The sequence below is a fragment of the Oncorhynchus keta genome, chromosome 12 (genome assembly GCF_023373465.1).
Source record: "Oncorhynchus keta strain PuntledgeMale-10-30-2019 chromosome 12, Oket_V2, whole genome shotgun sequence".
Lineage (NCBI taxonomy): Eukaryota > Metazoa > Chordata > Actinopteri > Salmoniformes > Salmonidae > Oncorhynchus > Oncorhynchus keta.
In genome coordinates, this window is record NC_068432.1 from 34,333,866 (window position 1) to 34,359,429 (window position 25,564).

The 25,564-nt window shown below is 42.5% G+C and overlaps 1 protein-coding gene across 1 annotated transcript; it reads right to left on the reverse strand.

The window, feature by feature from the left end:
* On the reverse strand, positions 1 to 25,564 carry LOC118391411 (calcineurin B homologous protein 3-like). The gene is made up of 8 exons (XM_035782779.2): positions 25,222 to 25,564; positions 17,441 to 17,510; positions 17,095 to 17,175; positions 3,509 to 3,648; positions 2,921 to 2,982; positions 2,720 to 2,827; positions 2,533 to 2,580; positions 1 to 1,744 (listed from the first exon to the last, which is right to left on the reverse strand). The coding sequence occupies exons 1-8, from the start codon at positions 25,283 to 25,285 to the stop codon at positions 1,667 to 1,669; spliced, it is 651 nt and encodes a 216-aa protein (XP_035638672.1). The 5' UTR covers positions 25,286 to 25,564; the 3' UTR covers positions 1 to 1,666.

A 25,564-nucleotide genomic window follows, 5' to 3' on the forward strand; every position in this document is an offset into this window, starting at 1 on the left:
TTCACTATGATTAATATCACTTTATTGGTCAATTGCAAACAAGGTCCAACTAATATATATATATATATATATATATATATCTTCCAGAAAAACAGTCGATTTCAAATGAACAAAACATTGACACATTCAGCCCAAAGCGGAACCCCCCCCTCTGGTTGCTGGCTCACACCTCTAGCCCCAAGGCTATGTGCTGCCCCCACTTGATTTGATTAAGCACAAAGCAAATTCAAGTTTCATTATAGATCCCTCTCCAAGGCTGTCTGATAATACAATTATTTTCTTAAAAGCAAAACTAAACACACTCCAATTCCTACAGTACATAATCATTCAAAAATTATACACTTTTGGTGAGCGGTTTCCTATTTTAATGTTCTCAATAAAAAGAGAAGGCCACATCATTTACATTATTCCTTGCTACAATAAAATCCCAAATCGGAATGAAAATATTGTATTTTCCAGTACAAATATACAGTGTGTATGGAAATTCAAACACCAAGACATGCTAAAATCTGTAGATGCAATCAAGATATCGGCAGGCTGCAGTATTTGCTGGTGCCTACTTAAAATACGTAGAATGTATGCACACATGACTGTAAGTCGCTTTGGATAAAAGTGTCTGCTAAATGGCATATTATTATTATTATTATAAAATACATTTGATCTGCAACTGATTAAGGCCAAATTAATTCAATGAATGCATGCCATTTAGTCCACAGGAGGCTGCTGAGGGGAGGACGGCTCATAATAAATGGCAGGAATGGAGCAAATGGAATGGCATCAAACACATGCAAACCAAACAATAACATAGGCAGTATAGAGATGATTAAATGTGGGAATGGGATAGACTTCACATTCTTTGGTCTCTAGAGGGCAGCACAGACAAGTTGCATATCATTGTTCCCATTTCTAACAGTCAACAAATGCTTGTTTGTGTGGGCTTGATTCTCAAAACATTTGCACAAGTCTAACGCGCATTTTACTTGAAACTACTATCTCAATATGAGGAGGGTCTTGCCACAGGACATGTGCAGTATGCTATACTGCTAGGCTGGTCAGTTAAACTTTGGAAATAAGTACTTTGTTTCTATTGGTCAGTGACTTTTTAATGAACATGGAAATTCTAACCTGTTTTGATCCAAACTGATGGCAGTGGCAGCAAACCAGTTTAGGTGTGCATGACGGTATAGAAGAGACGTGCAAATGTTTGTAGCTTATTCCACACAGTGCCCTAGATATACTAGGAGGTAAATTGCATTCACTTCAATCATGGAGCTGCATAATTGGCTATCACTTTATTACTGGCTTATTACATTGTTATTATTGGATTGTTGCATGATTATTGAATTTATGATTGATTCATGGCATTTAGAGCATTGTGAACACTCTTGCATAAAATATGGAGTGATACAGGCATGCTAAATTCATAACATACCTACTGCTAATCTGTGTATATTTGCATAGTTGCACATAAATATGTTTTTATCCAATAAATGTGTAAAAACATAAAGTGTGTGTTAGTAGAAGCTTAAACCGTCACCCAAAACTATTAAACAGAGCTTTGTAATAGTTGGTCTGAGAAGGTAAAGTATGCCCTATCTGGCCACTAAATAAAAAGACCATAGAAGAGTGCTTGTGCATCATAGTAATAAAATAAAGTGGAAGATCCTCACTTGCACAGGGTCGTCGTGTCCATATTCAAAAAGCGAATGTTCATTTTCATCTCGATCTCAATATCTTTCAGTATCTGAAAAGAAAATGTTGTTTTACTACCAGTATAGTACTTACGGTAGTTACTAAAGTCTGACAATACCTTAAACTATTGTGTACTTTATTAATAACAAGAAAAACAATTGTGCTGCTATTGTTTGAGTTAAAGGGACAATCTGCAGTCTTGTCAAACAGCAGAGAGATAGGGCTGGAGAGATGTAACCACAAATTAAAATGATAGTTTTAACCATGTTTTGATGCTATACAGTATTTGTTTACAAACAATGGTGTAAAACAAGCTTATATTTTGGGTTCTAATGGGATGTGAAAGTTGAACTAAGGTCACGAGGCATTTAAACGTTATAATTAAGCAATAAGGCCTGGGGGTGTGGTATATGACCAATATACCACGGCTAAGGGCTGTTATAACGCAGAGTGCCTGGATACAGCCCTTAGCCGTGGTATTTTATTGCTATTATAAACTGGTTACCAACGTAATTAGAGCAGTTGTCATACCCATGCTATATGGTCTGATATACAACAGTTGTCAGCCAATCAGCATTCAGGGCTCCAACCACCCAGTTTATAATCTTCATTAATCAATGGGCATATATTGTTAATTTAAAAGTAAAACATTGGATGTAAGGAGTGCAGATCACGCCTTTAAAGAACAGTGATGATTTAATGGGCTCTCCAGCGAAGCTCACTTAAATAATCTATACTTCCTTTATTTAATAATAAAAACCTTTTATAAAGCTATAGCCATGACTTTTACCCCAAAAAATACAAATATTATTAGACACAAAATAATGTTTTATAACAAACCTTTAGAAAATGTTCAAAAGTGATCCCCTCGTAAAACTCATCTGGTTCCTGAGAATGAGATTATTGAATATGGTATTGAAAAAAACTTTTATAATAGCCAGATGTCATATAGCTGCTGATTCCAGATCTAAAACTCAAGAGTGAGGAAAAAGAACATTCACAAGATGTTGTAAAAAAGCAGCCGTACCATGTGACCCATGGAAATACTGGCCACCTCCAGCATGGCAGCATCTGCTATTCCTTTTGCTGTTTCCTTTTCCAGGGCTCCGCTCCGAGACAGCAGCTCCTCCACTACCTACAGTACACTCAGAGGAAAGGCAGTCATAGTTACAATACATAGTGATAGGCAGATAAAGTATTTGAAAGACAGGGCTGGGCAATGGCTTACATGTCGATACTCCTCCAGAGTGATTGTTCCATCGTTGTCTGTGTCGTGCATGTTAAACAGGACTGGGAAAGAAAACAAGGAAAATCTTACACAAACTCTTTACAAATATTTGCTTACCAAAGGCTTACCTGCATGTGTCATGAGGCATCACGGTCAAGCATTTGCTGAATAATGCTGTATATGGGATATAGATCTGTTGTATGCGTACCTGCTATCCCGGCAGAACGTTTACAGATAATTGATTCCTTTTCTGGATTCCAGGCAAAGAGCGAGCCATAGTACACATCAAACCGTGTACAGTGTTCTGAATGTCATTGTAGAAAGTACACAAGCTAGTAAGGAACTAACAAGGAACTGAATCCACATGTGCTGTCTGCTGTAGTTATTGCTTGTGATTCATGTATGTATTTACGCACCTGTTGTGTGTCCCGAAAGAGACGCACAAATAATTATTATATCCATTTCATTTTTAGATATTATTATATCAATTTCAGCACAGTGTTACATTTGGTAGTGAAACTATACTATAATGCAAAACATCCATCTTAACACCAGTCCACACTGTAACATTTGAATAACGGTACTCACAGCGGAGTTTCTCCCTCCTGACCTTCTCTCTCTGTTCCTCTGTCATGTTCAGTGCTGGAGGTCTGAAGTGGGACATCACCACAAGGAACTCCTCAAAGCTGATCTCCTCGACCGTCCCGTCACCATTCTGATGGAAGTTTCTATAGAGGTATAAAAAAGCAAGGAACATAAATATCTCCATCTTGTGGACAGATGAGGTCACTGCACGACATCCTAGGCACATCATGGATACCGAAATGGATACTGTACTCAATACGGTAGTAGCTCGACTCCGCCTATTGCTAGCTAAGGTTGTATTATTGTCATATAGATTATAAACTCAGCAACAACAAAAAAACGTCCCTTTTTCAGGACCCTGTCTTTCAAAGATAATTCTTAAAAATCCAAATAACTTCACAGATCTTCATTGTAAAGGGTTTAAACACTGTTTCCCATGCTTGTTCAATAAACAATAAACAATGAATGAACATGCACCTGTGGAACAGTCGTTATTTGCCTACCGTCTGTACGCTGTTAGTGTCTTAAGGTCACAGTTATGAAAACGTAGGACACTAAAGATGCCTTTCTACTGACTCTGAAAAACACCAAAAGAAAGGTGCCTAGGGTCCCTGCTCATCTGCAAGAACGTGGCTTACGCATGCTGCAGATGTGGCCAGAGCAATAAATGTCAATGTCCGTACTGTGAGATGCCTAAGACAGCGCTACAAGGAGACAGAACAGACAGTTCATCGTCCTTGCAGTGGCAGACCACGTGTAACAACATCTGCACAGGATCGGTACATCTGAACAGCACACCTGCGGGACAGGTACAGAATTGCAACAACAAATGCCCGAGTTACACCAGGAACAAGACTCAATAGAAGACAAAACAAGGAACAAACCAAAAAAGACAGGCTTTTGAAAAATTAACTATTTTTCATAAAATTGTACAGTTATCTTAGCTAGCTGAATTGCTAGCAGAATTGTTTACTTGTTGCTAAGCAGTTGCTAGGGACTCTCCTGGAAGAAGCTAGCTAGCTTACAAAGAATAACAACAAAAAATATCTAGTTAACAGAAGAAAGGAAGACAAAATAAGGACAAAAGAAGGACAGAAGAAAAAGGAAAAGAAAGAGGACAACAAAGTGAAACAGTCAGCACTTCTATTGCAAGATTTCGTGTCCTAACATAGTCTACACTGCTATCTGCCCAGCAGCTAGCCAGCTAGCAAACGTCCACCGTCTACCGAATAGCAGCACTGTAGAAACTATTACACTCAACTGAACGACTTGATTAGTGTAGTGTTAGCTAGCTACATAGTTGTCATTGCTGTCTTCGTATCCAAGATAATTGTGTAGTTTAGAGCGTGTAGTCTTAGAGTGATTATCTTAATTTACCGACTGCTAACTAGCCAACAGCTAGCCAACGTCTACTGAATAGAACTTCCGCACTCAACAACCCGGTCGCATTCCGCTTCGCTCCACAGGTAGTATCACATTTTCATTTCATTTCATTACAGCACAACGGTTTGATTTGTTTGATCGTAGCTAGCTACATAGCTCGCTACATAGCCGTCTGTGTATCAAAGATAATTGTGTAGTCTAGAGCGATTTTCTAGGTTAGCTAGCCAGCTATTGTCGTTCTTTTAACGCAACGTAACGTAATCAACACCAAGCCAGCTAGCCCCGAATAGCAGCACTGTAGAAACTATTACACTCAACGGAACGACTTGATTAGTGTAGTGTCAACAACGCAGCCACTGCCAGCTAGTCTACAAAGTCAACAACGCAGCCACTGCCAGCTAGCCTACTTCAGCAGTACTGTATCATTTTAATCATTTTAGTCAATAAGATTCTTGCTACGTAAACTTAACTTTCTGAACATTCGAGACGTGTAGTCCACTTGTCATTCCAATCTCCTTGCATTAGCGTAGCCTCTTCTGTAGCCTGTCAACTATGTGTCTGTCTATCCCTGTTATCTCCCTCTGCACAGACCATACAAACGCTCCACACCGCGTGGCCGCGGCCACCCTAATCTTGGTCCCAGCGCGGACCCACAGTTCCAGGTCTCCGGTAGCCTCTGGAACTGCCGATTGCCAACAAGGCAGAGTTCATCTCAGCCTATCAACTTCTTGGCACTGACGGAAACATGGATCACCACAGATAACACTGCTGCTCCTATCCGCCCACGTGTTCTCGCACACCCCGAGAGCTTCTGGTCAGCGGGGTGGTGGCACCGGGATCCTCATCTCTCCCAAGTGGTCATTCTCTCTTTCTCCCTTACCCATCTGTCTATCGACCTCCTTTGAATTTCATGCTGTCACAGTTACCAGCCCTTTCAAGCTTAACATCCTTATCATTTATCGCCCTCCAGGTCCCTCGGAGAGTTCATCAATGAGCTTGATGTCTTGATAAGCTCCTTTCCTGAGGACGGCTCACCTCTCACAGTTCTGGGCGACTTTAACCTCCCCATGTCTACCTTTGACTCATTCCTCTCTGCCTCCTTCTTTCCACTCCTTTCCTCTTTTGACCTCACCCTCTCACCTTCCCCCTACTCACAAGGCAGGCAATACGCTCGACCTCATCTTTACTAGATGCTGTTCTTCCACTAACCTCATTGCAACTCCCTCCAAGTCTCCGACCACTACCTTGTATCCTTTTCCCTCTCGCTCTCATCCAACACTTCCCACACTGCCCCTACTCGGATGGTATCGCGCCCGTCCCAACCTTCGCTCTCTCTCCCCCGCTACTCTCTCCTCTTCCATCCTATCATCTCTTCCCTCTGCTCAAACCTTCTCCAACCTATCTCCTGATTCTGCCTCCTCAACCCTCCTCTCCTCCCTTTCTGCATCCTTTGACTCTCTATGTCCCCTATCTTCCAGGCCGGCTCGGTCCTCCCCTCCCGCTCCGTGGCTCGACGACTCATTGCGAGCTCACAGAACAAGCCGAGCGGAAATGGAGGAAAACTCGCCTCCCTGCGGACCTGGCATCCTTTCGCTCCCTCCTCTCTACATTTTCCTCCTCTGTCTCTGCTGCTAAAGCCACTTTCTACCACTCTAAATTCCAAGCATCTGCCTCTAACCCTAGGAAGCTCTTTGCCACCTTCTCCTCCCTCCTGAATCCTCCTCCCCCTCCCCCCTCCTCCCTCTCTGCAGATGACTTCGTCAACCATTTTGAAAAGAAGGTCGACGACATCCGATCCTCGTTTGCTAAGTCAAACGACACCGCTGGTTCTGCTCACACTGCCCTACCCGGTGCTCTGACCTCTTTCTCCCTCTCTCTCCAGATGAAATCTTGCGTCTTGTGACGGCCGGCCGCCCAACAACCTGCCCGCTCGACCCTATCCCCTCCTCTCTTCTCCAGACTATTTCCGGAGACCTTCTCCCTTACCTCACCTCGCTCATCAACTCATCCCTGACCGCTGGCTACGTCCCTTCCGTCTTCAAGAGAGCGAGAGTTGCACCCCTTCTGAAAAACCTACACTCGATCCCTCCAATGTCAACAACTACAGACCAGTATCCCTTCTTTCTTTTCTCTCCAAAACTCTTGAACGTGCCGTCCTTGGCCAGCTCTCCCGCTATCTCTCTCAGAATGACCTTCTTGATCCAAATCAGTCAGGTTTCAAGACTAGTCATTCAACTGAGACTGCTCTTCTCTGTATCACGGAGGCGCTCCGCACTGCTAAAGCTAACTCTCTCTCCTCTGCTCTCATCCTTCTAGACCTATCGGCTGCCTTCGATACTGTGAACCATCAGATCCTCCTCTCCACCCTCTCAGAGTTGGGCATCTCCGGCGCGGCCCACGCTTGGATTGCGTCCTACCTGACAGGTCGCTCCTACCAGGTGGCGTGGCGAGAATCTGTCTCCTCACCACGCGCTCTCACCACTGGTGTCCCCCAGGGCTCTGTTCCTATTCTCGCTATACACCAAGTCACTTGGCTCTGTCATAACCTCACATGGTCTCTCCTATCATTGCTATGCAGGACACACAATTAATCTTCTCCTTTCCTCCTTCTGATGACCAGGTGGTGAATCGCATCTCTGCATGTCTGGCAGACATATCAGTGTGGATGACGGATCACCACCTCAAGCTGAACTCGGCAAGACGGAGCTGCTCTTCCTCCCGGGAAGGACTGCCCGTTCCATGATCTCGCCATCACGGTTGACAACTCCATTGTGTCCTCCTCCCAGAGCGCTAAGAACCTTGGCGTGATCCTGGACAACACCCTGTCGTTCTCAACTAACATCAAGGCGGTGGCCCGTTCCTGTAGGTTCATGCTCTACAACATCCGCAGAACGACCCTGCCTCACACAGGAAGCGGCGCAGGTCCTAATCCAGGCACTTGTCATCTCCCGTCTGGATTACTGCAACTCGCTGTTGGCTGGGCTCCCTGCCTGTGCCATTAAACCCCTACAACTCATCCAGAACGCCGCAGCCCGTCTGGTGTTCAACCTTCCCAAGTTCTCTCACGTCACCCCGCTCCTCCGCTCTCTCCACTGGCTTCCAGTTGAAGCTCGCATCCGCTACAAGACCATGGTGCTTGCTTACGGAGCTGTGAGGGGAACGGCACCTCAGTACCTCCAGGCTCTGATCAGGCCCTACACCCAAACAAGGGCACTGCGTTCATCCACCTCTGGCCTGCTCGCCTCCCTACCACTGAGGAAGTACAGTTCCGCTCAGCCCAGTCAAAACTGTTCGCTGCTCTGGCTCCCCAATGGTGGGACACACTCCCTCACGACGCCAGGACAGCAGAGTCAATCACCACCTTCCGGAGACACCTGAAACCCCACCTCTTTAAGGAATACCTAGGATAGGATAAAGTAATCCTTCTCACCCCCCCCCCCCCTTAAAAGATTTAGATGCACTATTGTAAAGTGGCTGTTCCACTGGATGTCATAAGGTGAATGCACCAATTTGTAAGTCGCTCTGGATAAGAGCGTCTGCTAAATGACTTAAATGTAAATGTAAATGTAACAATCTCTCCATCAGTGCTCAGACTGTCCGCAATAGGCTGAGAGAGGCTGGACTGTGGGCTTGTAGGCCTGTTGTAAGGCAGGTCCTCACCAGACATCACCGGCAACAACGTTACCTACCTGGGCACAAACCCACCGTCGCTGGCAGGACTGGCAAAAAGTGCTCTTCACTGACGAGTCGTGGTTTTGTCTCACCAGGGGTGTCGGTCAGATACTTGTTTATCATCAAAGGAATGAGAGTTAAACCGTGGCCTGTACTCTGAAGCGGGATCGATTTGGACGTGGAGGTTCTGCCATGGTCTGGGGCTGTGTGTCACAGCATCATCGGACTGAGCTTGTTGTCATTGCAAGCAATCTTAACGCTGTGCATTACAGGTAAGACAACCTCCTACCTCATGTGATACCCTTCCTGCAGGCTCATCCTGACATGACCCTCCAGCATGACAATGCCACAAGCCATACTGCTCGTTCTGTGTGTGATTTCCTGCAAGACAGGAATGTCAGTGTTCTGCCATGGCCAGTGAAGGGCCCGGATCTCAATCCCATTGAGCACATCTGGAACCTGTTGGATCGGAGGGTGAGTGCTAGGCCCATTCCCCCCCAAAAATGTCCGGGAACTTGCAGGTGCCTTGGGTGGAAGAGTGGGGTACACAGCAATTGGCAAATCTGGTGCAGTCCATGAGGAGGAGATGCACTGCAGTACTTAAGCAGGGCACCTTTCATCCAAGCTACTCAATACTGCCCTTGTCGCTGCAGCCATAAGAAGTTTGGAACCACCAAGACTCTCCCAACAGCTAGCCGCCTGGCCAAACTGAGCAATTGGAGGAGAAGGGCCATAGTCAGGGAGGTGACCAAGAACCCAATGGTCACTCTGACAGAGCTCCAGAGTTCCTCAGTGGAGATGGGAGAACCTTCCAGAAGTATAACCAGCCATGCAGCACTCCACCAATCAGGCCTTTATGGTAGAGTGGCAAAACGGAAGCCACTCTTCAGTAAAAGGCACTTGACAGCCCGCTTAGAGAGTTTGCCAAAGGCACATAAAGGACTCTCAGAACACAAGACACAAGATTCTCTGGTCTGATGAATCCAAGATTGAACTCCTTAGCCTGAATGCCAAGCATCACGGCTCGAGAAAACCTGGCACCATCCCTACGGTAAAGCATGGTGGTGGCAGCATCGAATCAAATAAAACTGTATGTCACATGCGCCAAATACAACAGGTATACAACACCTTACAGTGAAATGCTTACTTACAAGCCCTTAACACTTATTTTTCTTAGAACTGCATTGTTGGTTAAGTAAAAAAATTGATAAATAGAAAATAAAAGTAACAAATAATTAAACAGCAGCAGTAAAACAACAATAGCGAGGGGGGTAACAGCACAGCGTCAATGTGCGGGGGCACTGGTTAGTCAAGGTAATATGTACATGTAGGTAGAGTTAAAGTGACTATGCATAGATAATAACCAGAGAGTAACAGCAGTGTAAAAGAGGGGTCTGGGTAGCCCTTTGATGTGGGGATGTTTTTCAGCGGCAGGAACTGGGAGACTAGTCAGGATATAATGATATATAGGTTCCGGAGGGGATGGCTGCCGTTTTAAGGGCTCCTAACCAACTGTGCTGTTGTGTTTATTCGCATTGTTTTTAACTTACTTGTACATAAAGTTGCTGCTACTGTCTCTTACGACTGAAAAGAGCTTCCAGACATCAAAACAGTGATTACTCACCTCGAATTGGACAAAAATGTTTTCTTTAATGAGTCTGACACGAAGGATATGCTACTTTACGGAGACCAGGCCCAAATCCATGTCATTCACGTGAAGGCAGAGACACAGAGGGAAGAGGTGGGGGTGCCTTGTGAGGATTCAGAGGAGAGTGAGTAACATTTAACATTAACATTTAAGTCATTTAGCAGACGCTCTTATCTAGAGCGACTTACAAATTGGTAAATCACCAATACCATCGATTCAAATCAAAGTTTCTGTCAAGTGTGCCGACCTTACACTGAAATGCTTACTTACAGGCTCTAACTAACAGTGCAAAAAAGGTATTAGGTGAACAATAGGTAAGTAAAGAAATAAAAACAGTAAAAATACAGTGAAAAATAACAGTAGCAAGGCTACATATAGAGACTGGTTAGTCGCGCTGATTGAGGTAGTACGACCATGTAGATATGGTTAAAGTGACTATGCATATATGATGAACAAAGAGTAGCAGTAGCGTAGCGTAAAGGGGGGTTGGCGGGACACAATGCAGATAACCCGGTTAGCCAATTGGCGGGAGGACTGGTTGGTCGGGCCAATTGAGGTATTATGTACATGAATGTATAGTTAAAGTGACTATGTATATATGATAAACAGAGTAGCAGAAGCGTAAAAGAGGGGTTAGTGGGGGGGGGTGGCACACAATGCAAATAGTCCGGGTAGCCATTTGATTACCTGTTCAGGAGTCTAAATTGACCAACGATCAATCACTGGAAAACAAACTTGATGAACTACGGTCGAGACTATCCTACCAACGGGACATTAAAAACTGTAATATCTTATGTTCCAGTTGAATCTGGTAATGAATGGTGTGGCTGTTGAACAAGTTGAGGAGACTAAATTACTTGGCGTTACCTTAGATTGTAAACTGTCATGGTCAAAACATATAGATTCAATGGTTGCAAAGATGGGGAGAGGTCTGTCCGTAATAAAGATATGTTCTGCTTTTTTGACACCACACTCCAAAAAGCAAGTTCTGCAGGCTCTAGTTTTGTCTAATCTTGATTATTGTCCAGTTGTGTGGTCCAGTGCGGCAAGGAAATACCTAGTTAAGCTTGAGCTGGCCCAGAACAGAGCGGCACGTTTTGCTCTTAATTGTAATCAGAGGGCTGAGATAAATACTATGCATGCCAGTCTCTCTTAGCTAAGAGTTGAGGAGAGACTGACTGAATCACTTCTTTTTATAAGAAACATTCATGTGTTGAAAATCCCAAATTGTTTGCATAGTCAATTTACACACAGCTCTGACACACACACACACTTACCCCACCAGACATGCCACCAGGGGTATTTTCATAGTCCACAAATCCAGAACAAATTCAAGAAAGCGTACAGTATTATATAGAGCCCTTATTGCATGGAACTTCCTTCCATCTCATATTGCTCAAATAAACAGTAAACCTGGTTTAAAAAAACAGATAAAGCAACACCTCGTGGCACAACGCCTCTCCTCTATTTGACCTCGATAGTTTGTGTCGATGCATTGATATGTAGGCTACGTGTGCCTTTTTAAAAGTGTATGTAGTTCTGTCCTTGTCTAATGATGTTCTGTATTATGTCGTTCTGTATTATGTCATATGTTTTGTGTGGAGCCCAGGAAGAGTAGCTGCTGCTTAGGCAATAGCTAATGGGGAACCTAAGAAAATACCAAATACCACCGACACTAATAATATTTAGCTGGCTGGGTTTTCCGTGCATCAGCAGGACAGAGCAGCTATGTCTGGTAAGACAAGGGGCGGGGGTGATTGTCTATTTGTCAATAACTGCTGGAGCAGATGCTGGCACTAACACCACACTCAACGAGCTGTATAAGGCCATAAACGAACAAGAAAATGCTCATTCAGAAGCGGCACTCCTAGTGGCCGGGGAATTTAATGCAGGCAAATTTAAATTCATTTTACCTAATTTATACCAGCATATCTGACCACAATTCTATCCTCCTGATTTGTGCTTTACAAGCAAAAACTAAAGAAGTACCAGTGACTCGCTCAATACGGAAGTGGTCAGATGACATGGATGCTACGCTACAGGATTGTTTTGCTAGCACAGACTGGGATATGTTCCGTGATTCATCCAATGGCATTGAGGAGTACACCACCACAGTCACCATCAGTAAGTGCATTGACGACATCGTCCCCACAGTGACTGTACATCAGTGAGGGAAAAAAGTATTTGATCCCCTGCTGATTTTGTACGTTTGCCCACTGACAAAGAAATTATCAGTCTATAATTTTAATGGTAGGTTTACTTGAACAGTGAGAGTCAGAAAAACAGCAACAACATCCAGAAAAACACATGTCAAAAATGTTATAAATTAATTTACATTTTAATGAGGGAAATAACTATTTGACCCCCTCTCAATCAGAAAGATTTCTGGCTCCCAGGTGTTTTTTATACAGGTAACGAGCTGAGATTAGGAGCACACTCTTAAAGGGAGTGCTCCTAATCTCAGCTTGTTACCTGTATATAAGACAACTGTCCACAGAAGCAATCAATCAATCAGATTCCAAACTCTCCACCATGGCCAAGACCAAAGAGCGCTCCAAGGATGTCAGGGACAAGATTGTAGCCCGACACAAGGCTGGAATGGGCTACAAGACCATCGCCAAGCAGCTTGGTGAGAAGGTGACAACAGTTGGTGCGATTATTCACAAATGGAAGAAACACAAAAGAACTGTCAATCTCCCTCGGCCAGGGGCTCCATGCAAGATCTCACCTCGTGGAGTTGCAATGATCATGAGAACGGTGAGGAATCAGCCCAGAACTACACGGGAGGATCTTGTCAATGATCTCAAGGCAGCAGGGACCATAGTCACCAAGAAAACAATTGGTAACACACTACGCCATGAAGGACTGAAATCCTGCAGCGCCCACAAGGTCCCCCTGCTCAAGAAAGCACATATACATGCCCGTCTGAAGTTTGCCAATGAACATCTGAATGATTCAGTTGACAACTGGGTGAAAGTGTTGTGGTCAGATGAGACCAAAATGGAGCTCTTTGGCATCAACTCAACTCGCCGTGTTTGGAGGAGGAGGAATGCTGCCTATGACCCCAAGAACATCATCCCCACCATCAAACATGGAGGTGGAAACATTATGCTTTGGGGGTGTTATTCTGCTAAGGGGACAGGACAATTTCACCGCATCAAAGGGACGATGGACGGGGCCATGTACCGTCAATTCTTGGGTGAGAACCTCCTTCCCTCAGACAGGGCATTGAAAATGGGTCGTGGATGGGTATTCCAGCATGACAAGGACCCCAAAACACATGGCCAAGGCAACAAAGGAGTGGCTCAAGAAGAAGCACATTAAGGTCCTGGAGTGGCCCAGCCAGTCTCCAGACCTTAATCGCATAGAAAATCTGTGTAGGGAGCTGAAGGTTCGAGTTGCCAAACGTCAGCCTCGAAACCTTAATGACTTGCAGAAGATCTGCAAAGAGGAGTGGGACAAAATCCCTCCTGAGATGTGTGCAAACCTGGTGGCCAACTACAAGAAACGTCTGACCTCTGTGAATGCCAACAAGGGTTTTGCCACCAAGTACTAAGTCATGTTTTGCAGAGGGGTCAAGTACTTATTTCCCTCATTAAAATGCAAATCAAATCATAACATTTTTGACATGTGTTTATCTGGATTTTTTTGTTGTTATCCTGCCTCTCATTGTTTAAATAAACCTACAATTAAAATTATAGACGGATCATTTCTTGTCAGTGGGCAAACGTACAAAATCAGCAGCAAAATACTTTTTTCCCTCACTGTACATATCCCAACCAGAAGTTATGGATTACAGGCATCATCTGCACGGAGCTAAAGGCTAGAGCTGCCACTTCAAGGAGCGGGAGACTAATCCGGACGATTATTATAAATCCCACTATGCCCTCAGACGAACCATCAAACATGCAAAGCATCAATACAGGACTAAGTTTGAATCCTACTACACACTGGCTCTGAAGCTCGTCGGATGTGGCAGGGCTTGCAAACTATTACGGACTTCAAAGGGAAACCCAGCCACGAGATGCCCAGTAACACAAGCCTACCAGACGAGCTAAATGCCTTTTATGCTCGTTTCGAGGCAAGCAACACTGAAGCGTGCACGAGAGCACCAATTGTTCCGGATGACTGTGTGATCCCACTCTTCGTAGCTGACGTGTGCAAGACCTTTAAAAAGGTCAACATTCACAAGGCTGTGGGGCCAGATGGATTACCAGGGTGTGTACTCAGAGCATAAGCGGACCAACTGGCAAGTGTCTTTACTGACATTTTCAACCTCTCTCTGACCGAGTCTGTAATACCTACATGTTTCAGGCAAACCACCATAGTTCCAGTGCCCAAGGAAGCGAAGGTAACCTGCCTAAATTGCTACAGCCGTAGCACTCACGTCGGTAGCCATGAAGTGCTTTGAAAGGCTGGTTATGGCTCACGTCAACACCATCATCCCGAAAACCCCAGACCCACTCCAGTTTGCATACCACCCAAAAACAGATCCACATATGATGCAATCTAAATCGCACTCCACACTGTCCTTTCACACCTGGACAAAATAAACACCTACAGTATTTGAGAATGCTATGCATTGACTACAGCTCAGCGTTCAACACCATAGTGCCCTCAAAGCTCATCACTAAGCTAAGGATAATATAATAATAAATGCCATTTAGCTGACGCTTTTATCCAAAGCGACTTACAGTCATGTGTGCATACATTCTACGTATGGGTGGTCCCGGGAATCGAACCCACTACCCTGGCGTTACAAGCGCCATGCTCTACCAACTGAGCCACAGAAGGACCACATAAGGACCCTGGGACTAAACACTTCCCTCTGCAACTGGATCCTGAACTGCCTGACGTGCCACCCCCAGGTGGTAAGGGTAGGCAACAACACATCTGCCACGCTGATCTTCAACACCGGGGCCCCTCAAGAGGTGCATGCCTAGTTCCCTCCTGTACTCTCCGTTCACCCACGACTGCGTGGCCAAACACGACTCCAACACCATCATTAAGTTTGCTGACGACACAACAGTGGTAGGCCTGATCACTAACAGTGATGAGACAGCCTATAGGGAGGAGGTCAGAGACCTGGCAGTGTGGTGTCATGACAAGAATCTCTCCCTCAATGTGAGCAAGACAAAGGAGCTGATCGTGGACTACAGGACAAGAAGGGCCGAACAGGCCCTCATTAACATTGTTGGGCTGTATTGTAGAGGTGGAGTTTCAAGTTCACCAACAAACTATCATGGTCCAAACACACCAAGACAATCGTGAAGAGGGCATGACAACACATATTCCCCCTCAGGAGACTGAAAAGATTTGGCATCCTCAGATCCTCAGATCCTCAAAAAGTTCCACAGCAGCACCAGAGAGCATCCTGACTGGTTGGCTTGATGTCCTTTGGGTGGTGGACCATTCTTGATACACACAGGAAAATGTTGAGCATGAAAAACCCAGCAGCATTGCAGTTCCTGACACATACCAGTGTTCCAGACCCCTACTACCATACCCCGTTCAAAGGCACTTACATTTTTGGTCTTTCCCATTCACCCTCTGATTGGCACACATACACAATCCATTTCTCAATTGTTTCAATGCTTAAAAATCCTTCTTTAACCTGTCTCCTTCACTTAATCTACACTGATTGAAGTGGATTTAACAAGTGACAATCAATAAGGGATCATAGCTTTCACCTGGATTCACCTGGTCAGTCTGTCATGGAAAGAGGAAGTTTTCTTAATATTTTGTATACTTTTCATTTAGCTGAAAAAACATTATTTGTCTCTCTGAAATGAAACCATCAAGTGATTGAAAATAAATACATGCCTATCTGTCATTGAGCAACACAATGCCGTGATGAGATTGGTGTTTTTTTCACTCTTTCATAAGTTCTTTAAAACAATAAAAGCTCATTTATCAAGATTTCTGAAAAAGGATATATATCATTTTGGAAAGAAACTTAATATTCAAACCTTTCCGGTCTACACAAGTGCTAGGTGGTAGTGGCTAACGGCTAGGGGCTAAAGGCTAGGGGTTGTTTCTAGATGAGGCTGACATTTAACATCTCTGTGAGGCAACACCAAACCTACTGTTTAATGAAAATCACACTAGGTAGATAGGAGCATCTTGAGAGAAGTTCACTTTTTGGGTTCTATTTTCGACTGGTGTTAAGCTAGCCCAATTGTCAAACACACGCTCGTTAGCAATTTCAATTTGTTAAAGCCAGCACACTGCTATTTTCCAAACCTTGCCCCAGGATTGGTAATTGACGTTAATGTCAAGCCCTGAATGTGTCTAAAAAAAACTACATGTGTCTTGAAACCCCAAAGTCTCATTATAGGCTATGGATATTATTTATATCCAGCTCCTGTGAAACTTGACTCATTATGCACGATGCCCACTGAATGAAATATGCCTATTTAGAAACATCAAGTTGTTAAAGTCAAATTATTGTTTTTCATTTAAATAAAAAGAAAACACATTTTCCACTGTCATCTGTTGGATCTGAATGTCAAATTGCAGGAAATCCAATCGCTGACCGTGGTGTTGAATCAACTATTGATTGCCTGTTTCTTTGCCTCTACAATTCTACTTCGCCATATCAACGTTGAAGGTAGACTAATCTTATTAGAACATTTACACATCTTGTTACAAGTTGAAGCAGGGATCAAGCCCACGTCACACCAACAACTTCTATAAATTCAAAGAAAAGTCTGCCTCTTTACGCTAACGCCAAGTGTTACGGCCATTGTTCCCGCTGTCAAAATAGCCCAAATATTTCAGACACACCACCACTCAACTGCTAAGATTTACTTTGCCTTTGGTTTGTTAAAATAGAGCCCTTAGTTGTGTACTTATTGAGGTACTTAACAGGAACACGATAATCTACCTTTTGTCAAAGAAGGCCTCTATAATTTGGGTGCGGATTGGATTGCATGCCAGGTCTGGAATTGTGTCGAGGTCAGCTCTCCTACAAGTGAAAAGACAAGGAGATAATTAAAAGGTGTGCACCAGGAAGCTGGTAACTTATAACATCTTGCTCAACAATAGCCAAACCAAAACCTGTTAGGCTAGTTTATTATAAAGAAATGGGAAGAACCACTTCACCAGAAATGTATTATGCCAGGATACACCCATGTGTGTCCCCATAGTAACAGCACAAGTTAAAAAATAAAGTGTGTTAGAATGGGCCTTTACAGAGTGTATGAATGTCAAACATTATTAGGGAGTCCTACCTCAGCATGTCTTCATTGTGGCTCAACTGCTTGAATCTTTTGTGCAGGATTCCAATTTGTTCGAAGGAAACTGAGGAACAAAAAAAGGACTGTCATGAGTCCAAGACAGAGAGGGACATCCTGGCAGCCTACCACAGCAGGTTAGAGACATAGATGGATGAAGGAGAACTCAAATGTATCTTCAAGAGGCCTCTTATTAGTGAGGCAAAATGCCAGGCAGCACATCAGTTCACATTGAATGAGCAGGAAACCATGACGGACTGCAGAGTAATGATGTTAACGGAACACAATTGTTTTTTAACTTTTACCAACTACATTTTATCTTTGTGTCTTGAAGTTATGTCTAATTGATCATTCAGTTTGCCTGATTTGACATCCTCAGGACTAACACTGTATACACACATAGTATAAGCAGAGAGTAGGGCTGAATGTTTATTCAGCATCTATTTTTAGTTGATGCCAGTGGATTTGTATATTCAAATGTAAAAACGATTTCACATTGCATTATCATTGTAGTTTAGAGAAATACAGCAATACATGTGTATTAAACTGTGTATTACATGTAATGATGAGCTCAAATTATTCAAATACATTCAAACAAGGACTGATATCTAATATCTATGTAATCGCCACAATACTTCAATGAAGAGTTTGTGTGTGAGTGAGTGCGAGTGTTTCAGTGTGTGAAAGAGGCTGCCGAGGGAAGGACAGCTCATAATAACGGCTGGAACAGAGTGAATGGAATGGTGTCAACCATATCTTGGATGAGTTATTTACCATTCCATTGAATTCATTCCAGCCATTACTATGAGTCCGTCCTCCCCAATTATGGGGCGACCAGCCGCATGCGATACATTCCTAGGTAAATTTTACGGGCATACCAGTATGTGAAGATCTAATGTTGGATTACCAGTGGTATGAGGAGACTCACTGAGGGTGGGGATTTCAGATAATAGAGATGGTGAAGAAAACCGGTCTGTTCACAGCCTCATTGCTTGCATGTTTTTCTGAAGCTGTACACAAAGTATCTAATCTATTATTCATGGTGGCTCAGTCAGGCCTACACTGTTATTTGTTTATTTGGATCCCCATTAACTTTTGCAGAAGCAGCAGCTACTCTTCCTGGGGTTCACAAAAAACATGACATGCAACAAAACACTGATAGACAAGGACAGTCACACAAATTTAAAATACAACGATATACAAACAATACAACAAAAATTGTGTGTTAGAGTGTGTGTGTTTGTCCCCTCACTGTCCCCACCGTTCCATGAGATAATAATAATTGAATTCTATTTTTTTTAAACGGTAATTCTGCTGTTTTCTTGAGTTGGAAGGGAGTTCGATGAGATCATGGCTCTGTATAATACAGTGCATTGTCATGAACTCGTTTTTGACTTGGGGACTGAAGAAACCCCTGATGGCATGTCTTGTGGGGTATGCATGTGTGTCTGAGCTGAATATAATTTGATTGTGCAGACAATCTGGAATCTTCATCGCAGTAATATTTCTCATAACTAGAAGAGATCCAGAAGAAATCTAACAATACAGCTTCAATTATCATCTTATTGTCCATTTTTTTTAACCAATCTGTAAATCGGAGTTAGCGCAGTACAAGGTGAGTGCTCTACACCAATTTTTGGGGTATCCAAAAGGAAATGCCGGCATTAGAGGCGAGAGAGGGGAGTCCTGGCAAGATTAAGGCCAAGGGAGAACCAGCCACCTCTTCCTCCATTCTATAAAATTGATTAACTCTGATTGCGGATATGCTACCAATGGGACTCTCGTAACTTTAATACTCCCTGCTTTTCTGAAAAATTGCTTTCAGACAATGGATTCTCCACATAGGTGACACAATGTCAATTACACTCCACACTGCCCTCACCCACCTAGAAAAGCAGAATACCTACGTGAGAATAATGTTAATTGACTACAGCTCAGCTTTCAACACCAGTTTCCCCTCCAAGCTCGTCACCAAGCTTAGGACCCTGGGACTTCCTGATGGCCGACCCCAGGTGAAGAGGGTAGGCAACATCCTGACTGGTTGGCTTGATGTCCTTTGGGTGGTGGACCATTCTTGATACACACAGGAAAATTTGCTGCCGCTTCCCCCTCAACAGGTTGAAAGGTTTTGGCGTGGGCCCTCAAATCCTCAAACAGTTATACAGCTGCACCATTGAGAGTAGCTTCACTGCTGGCTGCTTCACTGCTTGTTATGGCAACAGCACTGACTCTACACACGCACTCACATACACTGTTCTTTTTTTCATATACCCCTATACATACAGTATCTACCTTAAATCACTCCAGTAGGGTGCTTTACTATTTTTAGGCAGTATAATTACTTTAGCATCCCTCCACATCTGTGGAGACACACACACCTTTAGGCTTTGGTTAAATATATAGCAAATAGGGCTGGCAATACATTCTGCTACCATACTCAATAGTTTCCCATCAATGCTGTCTATACCTGGTTGCTTGTCATTATTGATGGATAACAATAGTTTTTTCACCTGTCCCACACTAACTTGACTAAATCAAAACAGCAATCCTTCGCTTTCATTATTAGATATTTTATACAAAAATATGACGGATCACTGTTCAATGTTTTCATTTCACTTCTGAGTTTTTCCACCTTACTAGCAAAATAGTAATTGAACGATTGGCATTATCAAAAGCGTTTTGTTATAAATTAACTATCAACTTAAATGAAAGATGGAGATGAATTGTGCTTTCTGCCCATTATATCATTTAATGTACTCCAAAGTCTTTTTCCATTGTGTTTTATGTCATTTATCTTTGTTTGGAAATATAATTGATTCTTCTTTCAGTTAAGTCACATTATGTCTCAGTTTACAGTATATCAACCAATCAAATGATCAGCCTGACTTGTTTGCCACCTCTTTTGCATAATTTGTTTGAACCATAACATTTTTCAATTCATCATCCATCCAGGGGGCTCTAACAGTTCTCACAGTTAACAGGTGCTTTTCAACAATTGGCATTAATAATTTAACAAATACTTCCAACGCTGCATCTGGATTCACCTCTTCATACACATAAGACCAACATTCATTTTCAACAAAAGACTCAAAAGACTCAACATTATAAATGACTTTAGTCCCAGCCTTTGGCACTTCGGCTTTCCTTATTATTGCCACAATGTTATGGTCGCTACAGCTATTTGACCAAGGAGAGTGATGGAGTGCTGCATCAGATGACCTGGCCTCCACAATCACGAGACCTCAACCCAATTGAGATGGTTTGGGATAAGTTGGACTGAAGAGTGAAGGAAAAGGTTTGAATCCAGGCTGTATCTTAACCGGTCATGATTGGGAGTCCCATAGGGCGTCGCACAATTGGCCCCGCGTCGTCCTGGTTTGGCCAGTGTAGGCCGTTATTGTAAATAAAAATGTGTTCTTAACTGACTTGCCTAGTTAAATAAAAGGTTACATACATTTTTACAACAACAAAAGCAGCCAACAAGTGCTCAGCATATGTGGGAACTCATTCTAGACTGTTGGAAAAACATTCCTCATGAAGCTGGTTGAGAGAATGCCAAGAGTGTGCAAAGCTATCAAATGCAAAGGGTCGCTACTTTGAAGAATTTCAAATATAAAATATATTTGTATTTGTTTATTAACACTTTTTTTAGTTACTACATGATTTGATATTTGATGTTATTTCATAGTGTTGATGTCTTCACTATTATTCTACAATGTAGAAAATAGTAAAAAATAAAGAAAAACCCCGGAATGAGTAGATGTGTCCAAACTTTTGACTGGTACTGTATAGTGTATGTCAGTCAGTCAGGTGGCTAGCTGCCGGGAGAGACGTTAAAGGGCTTTGGCTAGTATTACTTTGCCAGATAGAAGGATGAAGTAAGAAGCTAATGTTAAACGTTGCCTACCTCAGCAGAAGCAGAAAATAGGCTACGGAGTTCTCATAATAGCTTTTCTTTACAGAGAGTAGCCTACTGAGACAGATAGCGATGTGGCGCTCAGTGGTGAGGCTGAGTCAGGCTGCAATGCTTGCAGGAGGAAGCAGAAGAGAAAGAGAGGAAGCAAGCAGAGAGCGAGGTTATAGCAGTGGCTCCCAAACTTGGGGTTGTTCATGTTGAAAGATATGTTTCAATATGAACATATCCACATGGCCCATCTTCCCTAAAAGTGCAATGTATAGAATATATGATTTTATGCAATTCATCATTACAAATGACTGAACAATCCCTGATGCTATGTGTCGGTGTGAATCATTTCTCATATTTACCCCCTTCCAGGGGTAGGCCTATAACATTACAAATTGTAAAGCTAATAGGCTATTTGTTTGTAGAACGACTGAGGTGAATGAACCTAATGCAGCCAAGGTGATAATAGCTTGAGACATTTTTGCTTGTTTTTGCTGTTCTCCAATTGTATAGAAATCCACTAAATGAGCTTCAACTTCGAAAAAATGTCCCCTGATAAAACCTTAAGAATTAGCAGAGAGCCCACTCTGGAAATGTTATATAGTTGTAGAGTATATTGTTCTAAACAATGTCTTGAAATAAACAAAATCAAAAAGGGTACTTTGATATATTAAAACTTCTTATGGCTGGGGGCAGTATTGAGTAGCTTGGATGAATAACGTGCCCAGAGGTGCCCAGAGTAAACTGCATGCTACTCAGTCCCAGTTGCTAATATATGCATATTATTAGTATATTTGAATATAAAACACTCGGAAGTTTCTAAAACTGTTTGAATGATGTCTGTGAGTATAACATAACTCATATGGCAGGCAAAAACCTGAGAATAAAATCCAACCAGGAAGTGGGAAATCTGAGGTTGGTCGTTTTTCAACTCATTCCCTATTGAAGATACAGTGGGACATTGGTCATGTTGCACTTCATAAGGCTTCCACTAGATGTCAACAGTCTTTAGAACCATGTTTGATGCTTCTACTGTGAAGTGGGAGCAAATGAGAGGGTAATGAGTCAGGGGTCTGCCAGAATGCCATGAGCTCGTGACGCTCGTTCACGTGAGAGCGAGCTCTGTTCCATTGCATTTCTACAGACAAAGAAATTCTCCGGTTGGAACATTATTGTAGATTTAGGTTTAAAAACATCCTAAAGATTGATTCTATAATTCATTTGACATGTTTTTACGGACTGCAACGGAACTTTTTGACTTTTCGTCTGCTCCTAGTGCATGCGCGTCATAAATTTGGATTTGTGAACTGAACGCGCTAACAAAAGGAGGTATTTGGACATAAATTATGGACATTATTGAACAAAACAAACATTTATAGTGGACCTGGGATTCCTGGGAGTGCATTCTGATGAAGATCATCAAAGGTAAGTGAATCTTTATAATGTTATTTCTAACTTCTGTTGACTGCACAATATGGTGGATATCTGTTTGGCTGTTTTGGTCTCTGAGCGCCGTACTCAGATTATTGCATGGTTTGCTTTTTCCGTAAAGATTTTTTTAAATCTGACACAGCGGTTGCATTAAGGAGAAGTGTATCTAAAGTTCCATGTATAACACTTGTATTTTCAACAACATTTACGATGAGTATTTCTGTAAATTGATGTGGCTCTCTGCAAAATCACCAGATGTTTTTGGAACTACTGAACATAACGCACCAATGTATAGTGAGAGTTTTTGATATAAATATGGACTTTATCGAACAAAACATACATGTATTGTGTAACATGAAGTCCTATGAGTGTCATATGATGAAGATCATCAAAGGTTAGTGATGAATTATACCTCTATTTCTGATTTTTGTGACTCCTCTCTTTGGCTGGAAAAATGGCTGTGTTTTTCTGTGACTTGGCTCTGACCTAACATAATCATTTGTGGCGCTTTGGCCGTAACGCCTATTTGAAATCGGACACTGTGGTGGGATTAACAAGAAGTTTATCTTTAAAATGGTGTTAAATACTTATTGTTTGAGGAATTTTAATTATGAGATTTCTGTTGTTTGAATTTGGCGCCCTGCACTTTCACTGGCTGTTGTCATATCAATCCCGTTTGCGGGATCTCAGCCATAAGAAGTAAAACATTAATATTTGTAGTGTTGAATAAATTCATATGAAAATTTGACATACTCCATATTTTAGAGCACACTATAAGAAGTATAATGACACCAAGATGTTGTTACAGGAGACATGTATAGGTCTTAATCCACAAATGGTTTGCGATACAGATGCAAAAAGCATGTCGTAAATCCAATGAAGTTTCTATGTGAAAATTGCCAGAACAATCGAAGATACCAAAAATATTTTCGGCTACACTGGCGTGGAATCGCCCTTTTAAGATTTAATAGTTTTAGCAACCATTTCTTAAATTCTGATAGTTCACCTAATTTCAGTTTATGTGACAAAACAAGCAAGTATAAATTTGCTGTGAAATATATTTTCCATAACCAAAAATATTGTATTTTCAGCTGCTTGAAGATTGTGTAATGAAACAGGCAGGGAGCAGGTCTCGAACGCTTGACCTTCTAGCCCGAAGTCCAGTGCGCTATCGACTGTGCCAAAAAAGCATGCTCGTGCAGCAGAGTCGATTTCCGTGCTTATAAACCCAGGGTCGTTACAATAGTGTACAAAACTGAAAGTAAAATATGCAAAAACTAAACTTAAGAATGGGAAGCATAGAAATAGCGCACATAGAACCGATCTACCGCTTCTTAGACTTGCTTTCAATGAGAAAGAAATGTGAGTTATCCGTTAACGTGAATTTGGTCAGGTAGCCCAAAAAGTTACATATTGCAGTTTTAAAAAATATAGGCGATTAATCTGGTCTAATACGATTATCAAGTCTCATTTCTTTCATCTGACTTTAGTCACAAGGACATTCCTTATTTGATCAAACAGTCTTCTCATTGTTCTGCTTTTAATTTGGACATGGTAGCTCATCTCATTGCAGGGTATCAGGAAAGACACTACAGTAGGCCTACTACATGCCTGACAATCATCAGACTAATACCTCAGGTTCACAGTCTGAGATTAATGCCATTTGACGTTTGATTTGAAAATGTCCTCTCACAAGCCAGAATGCTGAATACAATTGAATTTCAATGTATTCTACCAGTAGTCTGTGCGGGTTGTCCTTTTGTGGGTAGGAATTTGAGCAGAAATATCCACAGGAAAGTAATAAAGTATTATTAAACTGACTTTCCAAACACTGGTACCTCCATTGATATTTATATCCCCTGGCACATGCGCAAAACAATGTAAACAAACGTCTACAGGAGGCCTCTAGGCAAGTATGCATGCATTGCCTGCGCATCCTTCAGGTGATCTGAACGCACTACCAGGCTTTTAAAAGTTAGTTTAATTATACTTTCATGTGGATATTGTCTCAAATTCCGCACTATACAAGTTCCAACTCGACGGACAATCAGCAGAGTAAGTTCAAATGGAATTTTATTCAACATTCGTGACACAGTGGACATGAAACTAGCTTTCCGGTTATGTCAAAGCCTTTTGCGCGCTGATGCCCAAGAGGGATAGCATCGGCGCCAACTAGCAGGAAAGATACTCATACTAGTGCTGTAGCCTACAGCAATATATAAATCATGCTGTTCTCCTATGGAAATAGCCCCCAGAACACTTACCGCTACACGTGATGACGTGTATTATGAAGATACTCATTATTGAGAATGGGGTTACGTATTGTGGTGGCGTTTCATTTCACAATAATGACACATTTTAGCGCAAGATTACATAGACCCATAACAATGCGTATTCTCAACAATTGTACTCTTATACTACAAGAAACAAACGTAATACTCACAGCCCGTCTTCTCTGACAATTCTCTGTATTCTGGTTCATCAGATAATGACTGTAATGCGCCCATAACTCGAGAAACGTGCCAGTCGACCAACCAGACGCATGTAAATACCGATTGGTCTCGCTCAGGACAACGCTGGTAACTACTGAATTCGAAACAGCGTCAGTTCAGTGGAACAGATATTTGTTTCATTAGCACAACCCCAACTCCATTGGTCGATACCGGCTGCGCTCATAATTAAGTAATAAGCCAGTTTCTTCAAGGTCCTAATGCATTTCAAGGTGTCATTCTCTGCAGACAGAGCGCGCACTTCCGCAACTTGGCAGTCTCCTTTGATCTAGTTGT

What these genes read in the sequence shown, in the direction of transcription:
- LOC118391411 (XM_035782779.2), bottom strand. Translation starts at nt 25,285, where the DNA reads ATGGGCGCATTACAGTCATTATCTGATGAACCAGAATACAGAGAATTG. An exon ending in CAGGAGGGAGAAACTCCGCT is followed by an intron (nt 2,983 to 3,508) that starts GTGAGTACCGTT and finishes TTTCTTTCCCAG; the next exon opens with TCCTGTTTAACATGCACGAC. An exon ending in GTATTTCCATGGGTCACATG is followed by an intron (nt 2,581 to 2,719) that starts GTACGGCTGCTT and finishes TCTCATTCTCAG; the next exon opens with GAACCAGATGAGTTTTACGA.